At 37.8% G+C, this 18,374-nt stretch overlaps 2 protein-coding genes across 4 annotated transcripts in view; one reads left to right on the forward strand and one right to left on the reverse strand.

Moving 5' to 3' along the window:
- LOC135470351 (protein Wnt-5b-like) overlaps positions 1-18,374 on the forward strand; it is an 82,597-nt gene that overhangs the window by 37,551 nt on the left and 26,672 nt on the right. The gene's annotated exons all lie outside the window — the stretch shown is intronic.
- On the reverse strand, positions 420-2,810 carry LOC135471126 (F-box/LRR-repeat protein 14-like). Its single transcript, XM_064750205.1, has one exon. It carries the CDS (start codon positions 2,808-2,810, stop codon positions 1,602-1,604), a length of 1,209 nt encoding a protein of 402 aa, XP_064606275.1. The 3' UTR covers positions 420-1,601.

Here is an 18,374-nt window from a genome sequence, read left to right on the forward strand (position 1 = left end):
ACAAAAAGTTATTTGTATAAATTAACTTTCTCTGAATTCATAGGTTTTCATCTACATATATCAATACACCATGAAAACACCATGTGTCCACATTATACAAGCTTTGCAGTCCTTAAGACATTCCATGCATCATAGTTTAAGTACAGCCCGACTGTTCTGGCCTTCATAGGAATCTTTATATTTATGCAGATCTTTGTATATGTAAGTACTATAACAACTGATTCATTATACTTGTATATGTAAGTACTGTAAACAACTAATACATTACAAGGTGTATTAAAATTAAAATGAATCAGTAAAAAATTTTCACTCATGTCATAAAGAAAAAAATATTGTAAGGATACAGTTGCATCCAGCTAACAGCCAGTCAGAAGAAAGTTAGTGTCCAAAATATATTTTCATGTCAGATGGGGACAGTAGCCATTTGTCTAAAAATATTGGCTACAGTTTAAGATAGACTTTTCTAAATTTCAAATATTATCATTAACCATTATATTCCTGGACCAACTGTGAGTAGATATAAAACAAATTCTTCTTTCTGAGCACAGAAACCGACTCCAAAAATAATGTAAGCTAATATATAATGCCAGAAAGAATGGCCATCATCCATTTCTATATCTTTAGTTTCAAATAAAGTCATCACACCAGTTTAATTTCAAACTTCAATCTAAAAAAGTTGGGTATTCTCTTCTTTTGTGAAGAAGAAACTAATGAACTTAACTTAATGAACTACATCTAAATTCCACCGACCATTCTTTTCTGTTGCTAACAAAAATTTACATATATTTTTCAATTCATCTTCCTTATAGATCAGCTACTGTTCATGAAGTAATTAAAATCTAAACACTTCTCAAAAATAATAACAAGAGCCTGAACAGAAGGTCAGAAATCACACAATAGTTTATCCAGAGTTAACATTTTGCCAACTTTACTTCGGCCAAGTATTAGTAGATGAAAGGATAAATTTGAACATTATTATGAAAGAAAAAAGTAAGCCTCAGTAAGGTGCCATAAACATCCAACACCTTCAAAGGCAATTCTCACAAAGACTGTAAAGTTTTCATCCACAGAGTTGAACACATATTACGTCTGCATAAAATCTGTAATGCACATGTGTAAATTTGTTACTGTTGTGGAAGCTTAACCAGGCAACAGAATTCATGTGGTGGATTTGCTGTCACAGGAATTTTGCTTAAGGTAGTAGAGAACTGCAATAAGTTCCACGTGCACTTTCGAATGAATAAAAAGTACATGTAGGGTAATGACAAAAAAATAGATTGGTCTAGCAGCAGATATGACTGAGAGTCAAAGCACATCATTCCAATAGCTAGGGTAAACATCTACAAAACATCAGCTCTGATCGACCCATTTCTCATCATAATCAGATTTTAACAAGTCTGAACTAGTGAAATGGACAGGCAGTTGAGTAAATACATGTACATGAAATAACCCGATATGGCCATGCACTCAATTAACAGTTCACTATTAATGGCACTTGATGAGAATTGACTAACATCAGGACATACACAAAAGTACAGAACACCTGTGCTCTGATAGAGTAACAAAAATGTTCAGGACAATATATTCACACAGAGCAAACTTCACCTCTTGTGCCACAGGCCTAGATTCAGAGTTGTCAGTGTTCTTAGCTGCATTATTCTTTCCAAACCCACAGTTGAGATTTTTGTGCACCCATACAAGTCAATGGATTTTAAGTTTTTCAGATGATCACCAATATGTGACAGTGACCGATCTGTCAGCCTGTTACACTGGCCAATGTTTAATGTTGTCAGGTCATGCAACGTCCTCACAAGCCTACCAATGCCATCATCGCCAATATTACATGCACACACACTGAGACTTCGCAGACTGAATAAGCCTTGTGAGAGAAAAATCAGTCCCTGATCACCAACTCTGTCACAAAAACTCACATCCAGCGCAGATATCCTTGAACCTCCTTCTGACAAATAGCCTAATCCTATATCACTGATATTGTCACAGCTTCGCAAATTAATTTCTTGCAAACTCGCCATTTTGGCCAGATATTTAATTCCAGAATCTGTCACACTTCCACAGAAACTGAGATTTATTGTTTTGAGATTAGTGAGCCCCACACTAACATGTTTCAGCGATTGATCTGTTAATTTTTGACAGTCTTGCAAGCCCAGGTGCTCCAGCTCAAGGTTCCCTTCCGCTGCATCCGGACACAGTCCGGCCAAATGGCCAATTCCGTCGTCTGAAATATTACGACAACTTCGCAGGTTTAATCTCTTTAATTTTTTTAAACCCCACGCAATGAGGCGCAGTCCTATGCTTGTGATATTGCAGCATCCTCCAAGCTCCAGCACTTCCAAGTTTTTAAGAAACTGTGCGATTCGACCCAAGCTCTCGTCTTTTATTTGTTTACACAAACTTAAGTCCAACACGGTTATGTGCGGCCACTCCTGCACGAAGGCCTGGGCCAGGCCGATGTCCGTCACATTGTAACAGCCGCTCAGATTGAGACTTTCTAGGCAAGGGATTCCTCCGATCACTTCCCTCAGACTTCGGCGTAAACTCAACACTTGTATCTTACGGATACCACGTTTTACCAGACTGGGAAACAAAGACGGGTTAGCCCGGCGGAGATGAAGTTTCGCCTCGACACCTCTCCATACTATTCGGTTATACGTGGCATTTCTCCAAGCGACACATACTTGTGCTACTCTGCCTTTGTCTCGGACGTCTAAGTAACTGAAAATGATTGCGAGTATCTCTGGGAAAAGACACGATATATTCGAATCATGCCCGCGTGCAGTCTGTGTCTCCATTTTGATTGTTGAGCTAGAGGGAAGGCGTTAACGTCACGTGATACCCTGTACCGCGTCGACATCGTTTACAACCTATAATTTGATTGGCCCACATTCTCTTTATTGATGGCTCTGATTGGTCAACGATTATCTCAAGGGAACCAGCATTCCTCTCTGAGTGCACAGGCCCAGCGATACATCTAGCACACAGGGGTCAAGTAGCTCCGTTAACAGGTTTCGTTCAACCGCAGCTTCATACGGGTATACAAAAATGTAGCCTCCATTTCATGACCTATTTTCGGCTAGAATGAGGCGTACTTACTCATACTTTAGAGTGAGAATGCGGATTTTTACATTTGGACGAGACCAAATAGTGAAACGCATAATGGCAAATATTCCAAAAGGCCTATAAAATGACAAAAAAAGGGGAAGATCTTCACAAGACTATACATCTACAGATTCAGAATGCAAAAGCTAACTGTTTTCTGTTAACACTTTCTGTGTAGGCTGTATAGTAATGTAAATACTGGTTCTTAATCTACTGTTTAGGCTGTTGTAATTTGCTTATGGTAAGAACAGGCATTTGGGCCTATTTTAAATCTTATATATAATGGTCAGAATAATATAGTACTGTGTGTGTGTGTGTGTGTGTGTGTGTGTGTGTATATATATATATATATATATATATATATATATATATATATATATATATAGATATATATATATATATATATATATATATATAAATTGTGTTGGAGAAGATATCATGTTTAAAATGTCCTGAAAATTGACTATTGGACGCTATCTTTTGTATAATTAATCTAACAGTTTGTTTAGGGCATATGATGCGTGTTTAATTTCCGGCGAATTTCGCAAACATAGCTATTGTGCTGTTCGAGTTGCAGATTCGGAAGTCTACTTTGTTTATTGTTATATTTTATTTTGTTCAGTGACTATAAAGGTAATGACCCTATGGAGAAAAAGCTCTTGTCGCTCCTTCAAAATTTCTTTTCTTAATTTTTCTGGTGGATGGTCGTTGGTTTCCCACACACGTTGAGCTCTGCGTACCCGGTTTCCTCCCACCCGAATGCTGGGCACTGTCGGGTATTATTCTTGAGTACGGCGTACAACACCAAATTGCGTCCAATCAAATAAATAAATAATATTTCTGGAAGTATATTATTTATTGTTGTGGGTAAAACTCATTTTTGGGCCACGGATTTTCTTGACTTTTAGGCAATCTTTATTCAGGCAGGGTGTCAAATTTTAAACTTTACATATTAAGTGCAAGAGCAGTGTCTTGCATTAATTTTTTTCTTCTTTTTACAATATGTACGTATACTACTTTGTAAACCAGTATACTTTTTGTTCATACTTAAAACCCCTATCATGGCGTTTTGGTAATTGTATAAGCGAATGTTCCTGGGAGACGTGGATTGCTTCCGAGTCCAACATATATATATATATATATATATATATATATATATATATATATATATATATATATATATATATATACAGTGCCGTATGTATGTGTTACGATTAGAGGATATGTATAGTAAATATACAAAGCCAATTTTGCTACAGTGAGTACATACACGAGTCAGTAATTTTCAAAACAGCACTGCTGTATATATAGGAAACATGTTACAGAAACAGTAAAAACTCAGAATGTAATCAGAACAGGAATGTTTAAAAACGTTTTATACCAAAACAATGAAGCATATATTTGCTGACACCCTAGGGTTTTATTACTGCTTCGAGTTGTTTTTGAATAATAATAAAGTTACACGGGGCATTGAAGTGTTCGTATCAAAAACAAGCTTATTTAGTTTATAACATTTTGAGCTCTTGGTATATAACGTGTCACTATAACGACAGGCAAACTTGGTTGATCCAAGCGCTCGTTTTTCCCCCACCCAGAAAACCCCGTTTTAGTATGTAAAGCTGAGCTGAGAAATATCACGCAAGCCATGTAGCATGCAGGCAGCGCTGTATGGTGGCGTGACGTCACAATGACGCGCCATGGAATACAGCGTCACAAAGAAAAATGACTTCAGTTGAACTCGTCATTCTTGCCTCACAATGACACGCCATGGAATCAAGAGACATAAAGAGAATTAATGTCAGCCGAACTGTTTTACTGTGCTAAATCACCCCCATATCCATCGCACAGGGATTTTGTCTCCAAATGCCAAACAGGGAACTATAATTTTATATAGGTTATTTATATAACCTTAGGGCTCAATACCAGTGGGCTTTATCCGTGACCAGCTCTAACGTGTGTTAACATCTATCGTGTAAGCACGCTTTTATCAGACTGGCAATCATTCCATTAACCAATCAAATCAAATTTAATCCGGCAATCTATATATAACGCATGCGATGTCAACTAGAAATTTAATGAGTGAAAAAGTGCTAAAGCAAAAACTCAACTGGATGAAGAATCGTGTAAATGAATTTAATAAGAAACTCGAGATCTATTCATCTTTGTAGCATGCTCTCCAGGCCAAAATCAAAATCTGAATACATATCTTCACCATCGATCGAGGTTACTGGTGAGGGGTGAACTAGGGCATCCCCAGAGATGACGTCACTTCGCCTAGTTAATGCTGACTGTAGATTGGATGCCGATGAACTGCTAGTTACTGTAGCGGGAAGTATGACTGAAGGTGACGTGACAGAGCTGGATAGTCTAGGCTTTGTTGATGATGAACTGACAGTTACAGTAGCGGGAAGTATTGAAAGAGGTTGTATTTCTAGAGATGAGCACACTAGGTTTTGTTGATGACACACCAGCAGTCATGGCTTGCCCCATTACCAACTTTTCACCCTTGGATACACTCTGATACACAGCAAGACAACACACTTTTGTGACCCGTGACCGTCATAATTTATGACGCGCTAAAGTTGAACTGTGAAAGTATCGTGGCCCCTGTGGCACGGATGCTGTGATTGGTAAATATTTGGGACAGGTTCCATTGTTAACTCCGTTTGGACATGAAGCGTGATATGGTGTCCTTCCCTAGCGGTTTCCTGGTCAAGAAGACACTGTCTTCATCCTGACACGAATCCTTTGGGTGCTGCCAGGTCCTGTCCAGATCGAGATGCAGCTTTGCAATGTATGTTTGAAATGAAGTCCCCGGGCACATGGGTCAGTCTGGTTCTTCTGGCATGAAATCAGAAACATTACCTTTGTCACAAGCCCTATGATTTTTGTCAGTTCGCTTACAGCGTTATGTATGTATTTCAGTCCAGTGGTACTCGCCACTTTCACTGCAAATGTGGCCTTAGTCATCTTTTTCATGTTTTCAAGCCCTTGCCGACAGAAGTACAGTCTCAAACATAACATTATTTAATAACCCATGAAAGGTTTTGGGACTGAGATTAACGCAGGAATAAATCTTCTTTCTGTCAGCTTCAAAATGACTGGGTAATGGGTTATTGTATTGCCAAGTTGTTTCAGTTCATTAATGGCTGTCTTGAACATTCTATTTGTATCGGTAAATGCCAAGTCTCTGATGATGTCAAATTTCTTACAGTGGGGCGGAGCTTTCAGATAACGATTTAATCAATATATGGATGTATACCAGAAACTTTCTAGGGAATTTGTTTTGTAGTCAGTACCATCTTCCTTGCGACAGTCGATGTTAGAGTGCGATAAAGCGTCATTAAGACTCACGGGGTGGCATGCCTCGAAATCCACATCTTGTTTTTCGATGAGGTATTTGCGAGGTATTCTCGCCGCGGTTGAATTATACTTTTTTATCGACTCTGTAATAACCTTGCTTTTTTTTCTAGCAATTCTTCTCTGGTATGAGAGGCAAATCCTTTCTTGCCGCCTATAGACACATCAGCGATATCCTCCATTTTTAGCGACAGCAGTCGACATTAGGCCGAACTGAGTTAAGCCCCTTATTATAATCGCGGTGATTCTATGGCGCAGGGTATATGGCATTTAAACTCCTGATGTGATTCATATACTATGTATGGGCGTGCTCTGCATCTGTGACAAGTGTTTGTCAACATTCTGACCGGTCTGATCAGCCAATGGCAATCGAGAATCACGCATGATGTAGGGACAAAAATAAATACTCCAGAAACTAACTGAATTTTCCCCAAGAATGTAAAGTATCAGTCATAAATCTGACATTCGCCTATACCTCAAGTATAGGAGCGGGCAGTAACAGAGTGGCTACAGGAGATTGTCACTAGGACACACTTGATGCGGGTTCAAACACGGCTTTGGGCACGGCTTTGTAGATTAGCTTGCTCTGACTGTGGGGCATTTACGGAAATAAGCGGTTGAGTACGCTTGTGTTGCCGTTCCGTTTGTCAGTATATATAAACAGTGGTTTCCTAGGACATTTTGGTTTCCACTACTCTTAATAGTGACAGCCATAGAATAAGTGACTCTAATTAAATTTACTGAAGCCAATAAAATAACTAAATATACCACAAGCGCAACAAACAAAAAGGACTTCTCAAGCAGATAAAGCCCAATTTCCGAAAGCAGTAATTTATATTAATATCTCCATGCATAGACCTACAGCATGCATTGCAACTTCGCTATAGGCCTACTTTTACTCTGTGAACATGTAAAAGAGAACAGTGCCGTTTTTATAGCTGGAAACAATGTCATCGATAGCTATCATGGTAATTCAAAAGAAAAATTCTTGAGTACTGGATTAAACAACAAATAATCAATCCGGCTATTGTATGGCTGTAAATTCGCCTGTTTGCTTTTTGTGCACACTTTCTTAACTCATTTGAAATTCATATATATATATATGCACAAACCTAATGTCTCCGCGTCGTCATGTGACGTGAAAACCTAAACATACATACATGTACATACACACCCTAGGTGTTGACCAACTGAGTCGTGCTTTCGAATCTAGTTATCTGTAAGGAGATTCGCGTTTATCCATTTTCTACCATTCATAAACCCGGGTCCTTGCCAAAACGTGGAATATTCCTTAACACGGCGTCAAGCACTGATGAAATAAACTATGCAAAGCGATGTGTTATCGGTATTGCGTAACATATTTCGTATACGTATTTTTTCTGACAAAATCGTTAAGCGTGTTCTGTTGATAAAAATCTGTATCACATATATATAAAGAATATTAAATTCGTTATTTACTTGCCAAAACCGGCGGTTTATTCCGGACGCTAAAGTTGAATTAAACTGACTGCCGTCACGTAGATGAAATATTCTGTACGCCAAATATACAGCAGCCATTCAGTCAATCAAACAAGGTTTTGTGGGGTATTTTTAGTGATGTGTAGGGCTGTTTGGATGTCTGATTTCACAAAACTAGAACTTGACTGAAGACTCCAAAGTCTATAGCATCAAAATGATTTCGGGCTTTTTGCATATACATGTACCTGAGTATGAAAACCGCTTTTGTTATCCACACACTGATTATTTTGCATGTAAAATAAATTGTTGTCATGTCTGAAGAACACAATCTCTCGTTCCATCTGTCAAGTTATAATAAAGAATATCCTCTTGATTTAAATTGAACTGTTACTAGTGTGTAACTGTGTTGAAAGCTGATTGATTTAGAATAATTGTTTTTAAAAATGTATTTTAAAAAATGACAAAAGAATATAAACCTCGGTACATATTTTCATCAATAATAAGCATAGCTCGGCATAGTGGCCTACATCGTTAACTCGGCTCGACTGTTGCGTCTGGGCAATTTGATTCAGGGAAATTGGGTCCAAGATTGGCCTCCGAACTGAACAGTGAAGGAGGGTCGATTGGGTAATACTGCCATACGAACATTTTAGGTTGTTAGGCTGCACTCTTATTTTGCACCTGGCTGAAGTCTATGTCAGAATTTGTCTTTTTTTCGATGGAACTGACTTCACTCCCAGCAACCACAGCTAAAAAAACGGTGGCTGCATATGGTGGCATGACATTGTACGACGCGAAAGCTAAGGGATATATATTTTTTATGTTGAAGTTAACAAATTTTCGACATAAATGATAATGAAAATCAATGCTTTAGTGTAATGCTGGCTCGAGTTTCGTTTTGTTGCACACTCGTGGACGAGAACGGCCAGTTTCATGCGTGGCAGAAATAGGGTAAAACATGACAAACTTACTGATATAAGATCGCAGAATCATCCACTAAATCTAACCACGCGACCTCATTGATCAGTTGCTTTTGGCAGAACCGGCCCGGATAGGACAGTTGGTAGAGCGTCCGCTTCGGGACCGGCAGATCCAGGATCAATCCTTGATCGAGTCACACCTAAGACTTTAAAAGAGGAAGTTGTAACTTCCTCGCTTGGCATTCAACATGAAGGGGATAGTGCAACGACTGGTTGACCCGTATCAGTATAATGCCTCAGGCGGGGCAACTTACTTGCCTTCGGTAAGTCGTCTCAGTGAAGCAGCACTAGATAAAAGAGCGGTGGAAATCCGTCCTGCTACAAGGAGGCACATTACACGTACATGCACCCTAAGGATTCCTTCGTCGTCATATGACTGAAAAATTGTTGAGTACGACGTTAAACCCCAAGCACTCACTCACTCACTTTTGGCAGAAGACGTTAGTTTATAGCATTCTTTACAAGGCTTGAAAGTCCATGGCTTGTCCAGGGCATTTAGAGTTACGTCCCTTCCTTCAGACGTTAGCTGAAGGTCCCTGCAGCACAAGTGCACCTTCAACTACTCGGCGAGTAAGACGTTCTACAGAATTGCGTTCACCATGACAAATTATCAGTACAAATTATTTCATTTGTTTAACGTTATACGATGACGATTTCATGACACGATTTTGTAAGCACTTCTTGAATTTGATAACTATGTACTATAAGATTTGGTTCAAGATGAAGAGGGATAGACCAAATTTATCAATGTAATTTGATGGTGTCTAATTATCAAGAATTGGATTTAGTATTTAAAGGTCAGGTAACTGAGAGAAGAAACCTGGTAGAGCCACAGGAGATGGCAGTGCAACTCATCAAGTGGGCTTATCCGACAAACTATTTAGCTGCATCGCAGATTTGTGCCAAAAAAATCCAAATTCACCAATTAAATCAAACTTTCTGTATTTTACAAGAATAGCTCAGATTATGGCCTTTTTCAAATAAATATCGGACTTTCACTTGTAATATTTATAATGTTTAAATGATTCTAAAGTTTGAAAAAAAACTTAAGTTGTCGTGTACAGTTTCGAGTCACCTGTGTAGCATTTCTTTGCTTCTGTTATATATTACAGTAAAAATAAACGGTGAGGTGAAATCAGTTCCATTAGATTTTTTCCTAATTTTTCCTCCGCCATGGAAACATTTGAAACAGGATAAAATATGGTGGCCTCTCCTGACCATATATAAGTAATGTGACATCACCTGCATCCCTTTTTTCATAAGATCTTTTGTTGTGTCGAAGAAATATTTTGTAACTACTATATTTCTGTGAAAATATATTTCTATAACTACCTTTCCGTACATATGTTAATGTTCATTCAAGTGGTAAAAATATGTGACAAACCTGTCTAAAATATAGTCGCAAGAACTAACCTTAGGAAATAATTGCTTTGCGCCATAGTTGGGTAAGAAAACGTGTGGAAACAAAATTAAAATATTTCAGGAGTCATGTCTTCACTGCGTTTCATTTGGGCTAGCCATTACTTTTTACTTTATGTACACATTAAATGTATGTGTTTCGTGATGTTGATGTAGATAAGTATTTTAATGGACCTATTTTACTGTATGCCCCCTGAATAGAATTGTTACGCAGTCAGCTACATGTATATTGTAGTCTTGCCTTAATTTTTTAAATACAGTATATAAATTGTTCCAAAATGGTAGACATCACGTTAATATTGTGTCGGATACATTTTCATGATCACCCAAACAGGACGCATTCTAGAGACGCATTATGTGATGATTGGCCATGTATAGGCCTACTCAAAACAGATACTTATATCCATCGTCTGACTTATAATATTTTTCCAGACCAACCGACGTTGCGCGATTGTTTTCTGCGCAGTTGCACTCTGGGATTGATGTTGGGATTTAATTAGTTGGTTTAAATAACTATGTCAACACAATAGACACCAAAAATAGAATAACAAGTCACTGATTTAGCCATTCTATTAAAGTGTCACACACTATTAATTGTCCTTCGTGACACCACTTATATAATGCATTCAAGGTTGTTTCCATGCGAAAAACAAACGCGACCTTACGTGTATTCATTATTATTTATGTATTGATTTATTTAAATATTGGTTTTCATACCTAGTATTGATATTCTCTTCCCTTTACAGATTTTGACAAAGTTTATGAGAGTTGTTTGTGAGCTATTAGATTTAAGGTCATTCCGATGACTTACAATATTCATTGGTTTATTTGAGAACCGTTCCAATCCTGATACTAGAAATTATGCCCAGACATTTCCATTTATATCCTAAAGACAAACTCCCCGATATTAAAATAGCACGCCCTCACGCCCTTCCAATTAAATGAGATATATACATGGTCACATTTTGCACTGTACACGGTGCAAATAAATTAGATGTTGGGAGTGCAGTGCATTCGCTCTCCTTAGATGAAACACAAAGATACCCCCTAAGTGTAAACCCACTAAATGATTAAGTTTTGACGAAGGCCCACAGAGCTTGCCTGTGTAGTCACATTCAAATCATAAGTATGCTTCACACGAGAGTTGTCTGAGTATGATCCATCATGGGAATTCAGTGAAAGAAAGTGTACAAAACTCTCATAAAGGCGTTCGAGACACGTGGTTTTATACACCTCCAGGGAATAGGTTTATGTTAGCCTTTATTCCCCTTTCACCACTGGGTAGGTTAACTATTTAGTTACAAGGTTATAAAACAACCCGTGTTATCTCGTCGAGAACGTATGTAAGCTGACAAAACCAATCAAGTCCCTAACTTCACATAACGTAAAAACCGTAAACCCATTAGATTTGCAATCGTTTCCTTCCTTCCAACTCCCTTCCGCCTTTTAACTTCCACTTCTGGGAGACTTACAGAAATGATACTGGTAATGTACATGGTGCATGTTATATACGGGGTTCCTGAAAGATACATATAAATTCCACTCTTTTCTGATTGGTTAATTAAACGAAGACGGGAGTTAAAGAGGTGAAGAAATAATTTATTACACATGGTTCTTTTTGAAGGTGGTTGATGTGCTAGGTTTGGTCCTACCCCCCTACCCGCTGTGGTGAACAGCCTTGCAATCTGCTCCTATCAGATGTGTTCGCGTATGTTTTCTGTTTGTCAGGGTGCCAGCTTCAGGTTCCGTTTTTTTTTTTTGTTTTTTTTTTTTTTTTTACATAACTGTGATATAATCCGTTCAAGGAAAGCTCCTAATGGGTCTGAAGCTCAGCGTGTCAAAATGAAATTTAGATAGGAACAACATCCCATATGGAATGTGTCGAAGGAACTCAAAATGAGGTTGTCAGTTAGCACCCCGGGAAACGGGGATAAAAACTTTGTGAGATACCCCGCTTGCGGCTCAGTCACTATACGATGCTCTCCTTATTTATTATGGTTTCACCCTATGCACACGCTCATGTATATATATATATATATATATATATATATATATATATATATATATATATATATATATATATATATATATATATATATATATTATCTGTGCCTCAAGTTCTATATATTGAAACCTCCAGGACACATCCCCGTGCTTACATCGGGTTATTAAGGCAAAGACCACAGCGAAACACGACATCTTCTGTAAACTCAACACAGGCATTGTAAAAGTCATTTATCACTTCACTATACTGTGGTACCATGCATGGCACACAGTAGTTATAGAATGGTATCCAACCAATTACGACGGAATTGTTTCGCTCAATCACACTTTCGTGAGTCGCCTGCTGGTTTTACATTGCTTACACTTATTTTTGTTAACTGTAGCTATCCGTCTGCTCAGCGAACACTACATGCATGTCGGTTTGTCGGCAAAAGTCTGTAATGTGTACCTAAGCTGCAATATCTATTCTTACAGCAAAACGAAACTGAACGCATTAACTTCCGTGCCTCGTGCGGGCAGACCACTGAAAATACTGTTGTATCCAGTGGTTTTGGTACGTTGCTATATAGCATTCGTACCTACCTCAACTGAGATGTTACATTCCAGTCGATTCTTATCTGGGAAAAGGAATACATATATGGGATAAGGTAAAATAACATGCAAGCACGCCATCGTCAGCAAACACCATGAATGCGATACTCTTGTGTATGTCAGCACAATAGATGTCTAATTTTGTATTGCGGGGACTTTTCTTTCATAGGTGTTGTATGTAGAGCGGTGAGGCCTCACCATTATAGCAAACGTGTATATAATAATGTCTAGAGTAGTATATAAGCATATTCCATTGTCTTTTATTTTGTACATTTTCACTAACAACTAATATATAACAACTTGATTTGTTAACTAGAACCAAATACTGCATGGCATCCATGTACAATTAGCTTAGTTTATACGAATACGCAAACGAGAATCATTTACTATTTGTACTACGCCAAAGTGATTGTGTTTCATGATGTTTATGGGGCATGACACCGCTATAGTATCTTCAACTGCTGGAATCAGTAATCTTCTTTTACGGTACTTTCTTAATGAAAAGTCTGTTTTTGTGTGCAAGATATTAAGTTTTGTGCTTCCGTCTCATGTTAAAGCCCAGAATCTTTTAAAGTGTATACTCCCTTATTTTACAATCGACATTTATATGCTTTCCTTTTAACTCTCTTAACCTTCGTGAATAAGCAATGTACAACACGGCGCAAAAATTTAAAACTGATTGTGTGAACGGATCATTGGCAATCTAATCATAGCAATAAGGAACCACAGTTGCCTGATACTTTTGTAATTAAATTCTGCTAGTATTGGTGATAATATTATATTTATACTTTCCGTTTTCTTTGTAATGATGCTTTGAGTGCTGCATGGAATGATTGCCAAGTCGCCATGCTTATGTCTCAGGCCTATTTGGTCATAGTCAGTGTACCTTTTGCAAGACTTGCTTGTTTCTATTTGGCGTTCTGGACTCTTACAACTACCGTAGTTTCCCCTTTATGTGTGTCTGACGGTAGTTGCAGATTTATGAAGCCGCTGTTGGTATTCATTACGGCACTCACGTCCATAAGACATTAAAACCATGAATGAAACAGACTGGTGGTTAGCGTTAAGCTGTTCCCTATACTGGTAAACCATACTACTCTTATAAAAGACTTATGAATACATAACTTCTTACAATATGACTTGTGTTTCTCGTGCTCAGGAGTCCAAACCTAATATCAGAAATAGGCCTACGCTTACTGTATTACACCAAAGTAACAATTTATAACATTCGGGGAAGAGAATATTCAAAGATTATTTGCATAAATGCATATTTTTGCATATTTAATGAATTCGAACATATAATCCAGCATTGAAATGTTTAATGTTAAGTGTTTCATTGTTCTTTCCCTGTGTGCGTGATAATTACCTTAAATTACAAAATCCATGAGTTAATCTCTTAGAATCAGTCTTGAAGTAATTGTTAAATGTAGGCCTTTACAGGTATATGTTGGTTTAAGTGTAGAACTGCAGTTCTGCATTTGTGAGTCTCATGTAGACCCGTTCGATAGCATTGGTACCAAATCTATTTTTTTGTTGTGAAAAATACAATTTATCATTTTAAAGGTTCAATACCTATGATTTTGTCAAAGAGGTCAGATTATTCCATGATGCATTTTGACGTCTTGGGCAATGTGGTAACGAACTGTTGAATGGATGCCCAAACACTTTAGCTTATGATGTAACCAAACCTGTCCTGTGGAATGATTGAAATCTAGAAGTACATGTATATATTTGATTCTAATATCAAAATTAAAAGACACGTGTGTTTTTGCTCAATCGTTTGATAGACATTTTTAGACAGGGATTAGTTAACTATTGTTCTAGCTTGAACCGTCCATCTACAACAATATCTCGGAGACTTGTAACATATGGATTTAAAAAAAGACAGGCTATGCTTCCTTGCGGTGAAAATTTTGTGATTTGTATTTGGATGTGGGTTCAAGTTAAAGATAATTTGGTCGTTAGTGGGTTGACTTGCATTAAAGGTATACGCGCATGCTCTCCCAAGCAAAGAATACTCTAGCGAAGACAATCTGAAAAATGCCCTGTCTCAAAACCGCAAACATATCGGCTGTTGCAGGCTTAGAACCGGCTACGAGTCTGGCCAGTGAGTAGATCTCATCAAACGGCTCAGCCATGCAAACTACTTCTGAAAAAACTGGTTTGAAAATAATTCCTTGTTTACAAAACGTGTTCTGAGTAAATTGGTCATTTATCAGCTTGTAGGTAAATATTCTTCTGAACTCACGTGCGAAAAGCAGGCGTGATGCATGGGACAGTCCGTATATAGAAAAGTAGCTTCTTTCCTTTAATTTTTTAGATAAGCATTACACTTATTGTGTCAGGAAAATAATGCGTGTTGACACATCAATACGTTTGTCAGTCTTGCTATATGTCATTTCAATTATACGGTTGTTTGCTATGTGGAGAACCATACCGATACAAACAGAACACTATGTCTGTATTTTGTGAACGGACTCGTGATGAGCCGGGAGAGAAATGCAGTGCTATCTCTAGTCAATCACAGACTGCCTCCTAGGTACGTCATTTCCATATAATTGTTCTCCCCTTCAGATCGCTGTCAGGAAAGCCCGAGCTTATATGAGGGGTCTGACCCCAAGGGTCAGGTCCCCTTTTCAGCCCTTTATTCTCACCTGAGCACGATACAAAAAGAGACCCAAAAATGTGACACCCAGACCATCCGCAACGTAAACGTGAAGAATATCTTCTTTCGTAGCAGCTCTTATCGACGTGGCATCGGTGCCCATCGCTGGACAGGCAAGACAGGTCCTTTGCAGTCTCATCGTCCTTGTCACAAACGATGCTGTCAGTCACCTAGCTCTTCGTGGCCCTTAGCCCTTGTCTGGAGCCAGACATACAGGTCCCCGAATCACAAACAGTTAGAATAGTGTTCTGCTAGGAGAACACCATATCACCTACGATACTTCTGCCATAAGGCTGTGTACTTAAGCATCCTTATATGGAGCAAGAACCTCGTTAACAACGATCTTAGTAAAATTCAAGAAAATCTTGCACGCCAAATCAAAGATGACAATGAGATCATAGTTTGAAGCATTTACATCATCCACAAAACATGCGCAAACGTTAGCCAGTTGGAGTTGGTGTTTTACATTTAGGTATATCGTTACATTGTGATCGTAGTGCAACCCATGTTAAAGACATCAGTCTCAACCCCCACGCCTATTTCCTTACAATTCAAGTTTTCCTGTAAAACGACGCTGTGAGTTCAATCTCGGCTGTTGCATGTTTGCAGTATGAGACGCGAGTAACCCAAGTCATAATACATTGGTCGTTTGCACAGACGTATTAAATAATACCTTTTCATACTCATGGTTTCATTCCATGAGATATGATAATATACAATCAAGGGAAAAAGATATTCATATTAATATTTAAAGTTCAAATAAGACTCATAAATGTGATTTTTCATAAATATAAAAATTTAATCTAGGTGTTGGCATTTTGTGAAAGTCGTTATAATGTAAATGAGCCTTAATGCCTATATCGACACAGATCTTTTGAGTAAAATGTGCATGATTCTAAGATACGACACTATCAGCGTTGTTTAAATCAAGGTTGAGAATATAGAAGTACCAGCATGGCTTTTGCTGTCACTCACAAGCCCCCATCTTATGTTGATTTGAATATTTTTCTTATCATATGATGCATATGAAATTAAATGTGGGATAAAGAAAGGGATATACGTCATATGGCTAATAATTCTAAAGTGGTAACCTGCTTATTAATTGGACAAAAAGTCAACCTCATACACAGACAATAAAACAGTTAATTGGAGCAAATTAGTATTGACATCCTGGAGTTTATCTCCGTTCTTAATTATGTACACACAGTCTGAAGGTTACTTTTAAATTATGGAGGAAGTACCCAGTGTCATCCAGAGCTGAAGAGAGAACAACTTAAAATTTGTTCCACCATTTAACAAACTCGATGATTTTAGTGTTCTTAGAGTAAACAGGTTCTAAAGATAAAGTTTGGGGCAAGACTTAAAGCAAAGTTTGTCTGTATCAAGTCTGAATAGAGAGGAATGGGTGCCATTGCTGTCAAGTGTCAGTGTCGTCTCTGTAGAGCCACTCGAAGCCGGCAAGCCCTGAATTGTTCTATTGTCTCATCAAACACTGTCTTTGATATACGCATGCATTTGTTGAATTGTGCGATCCTTAAGTGGGTAATCTATGATTAGTCTTTCCGGATAATTCTTCTTCTATTAAACTGCTCCGCCTTACTCGTGTTTGTCGGATTATCGCCGTCTCTCAATAGAATTAGATGAATAGGTTTGTTTTCCAATTTTGACGTTTCCTGTTGATTCTAGTACGTCTTAAGACGACAACACTTACTGTGCAGCCACTGATCCATTTGTGATCAACTGTCCATGAGATTTCAAGTGAGGGGTGATGCCGGGTATTAGCTACCCTAATCCAACTGTGGCACAGTCAAAGTCGGATTAACACCCATACATAGCGCATAGATTAATGTACAAAGTGGCAGTACCAAACCGGTCACGGTATGACAGTGAACGTGTAGCGACAGTACAAATAACTTAATCCATCTTTTATTAAATTTCTCCGCCCATGTCAACAAACTTCATAATGTATTATTCCATCAGAACACAAAACAATTATTAAATATATTACATGTACAAGTCATATAGGGGTAAACTAATAAATGCATGGGGAAAACATGCAGTCATGAGTTTTTATCAGTCCTTGTTGTGTCCACATTTATACTGATTAATTGTTATTGTATTTCAAGTACTTTCATGGTTTATGTAGACACACACGAGAAGAACTATAAGGTCAAAGATGTATATCAGGGAAGCGAAGATGCTTAAAACCAGTGCACGTGCTCTAAGTATGTTTACTGTAGCAGCAAACAATAGGATGTGTGTTCTTCATGAAGCAAATAACACATAGGCCTACAAAACATTGTGATAAAACTGTTGACTGCTTCTCTTTGCATGATTCCGACATAATTTCGTACTTTATATACTTTATTAGCTTTTTCTGGTGGTTTGTGTTATTCGTCGTTTTGGGTATTGGCCTTGCGATTATTGACCTAGAACGCCCTTATTGGTTGACGACTGGTATATACGTATGCCTGTTTCGAAGCATAGATTTGTTACTGTTCCATGGTGGAAAGAACGTTTCATACACTATTAATACGTTGTGTTATATTCTCAGTATAAACCATCTCCATCTTTACCAAGTGCCAACTGCAATAGAGAGTAGGATATATATATATATATATATATATATATATATATATATATATATATATATATATATATATATATATATATATCTTCATATATATATATTTGGGTATTTCAGCGTTAGAATTAACAATTTCTAATGTAAAATCATGGGCCATGAATCGTATAAAGTTATAATACTTGGTTTTCGTAAT

This window comes from Liolophura sinensis, chromosome 7, assembly GCF_032854445.1.
Source record: "Liolophura sinensis isolate JHLJ2023 chromosome 7, CUHK_Ljap_v2, whole genome shotgun sequence".
NCBI classification, from domain to species: Eukaryota; Metazoa; Mollusca; class Polyplacophora; order Chitonida; family Chitonidae; genus Liolophura; species Liolophura sinensis.

What these genes read in the sequence shown, in the direction of transcription:
- LOC135471126 (XM_064750205.1), bottom strand. Translation starts at nt 2,810, where the DNA reads ATGGAGACACAGACTGCACGCGGGCATGATTCGAATATATCGTGTCTT.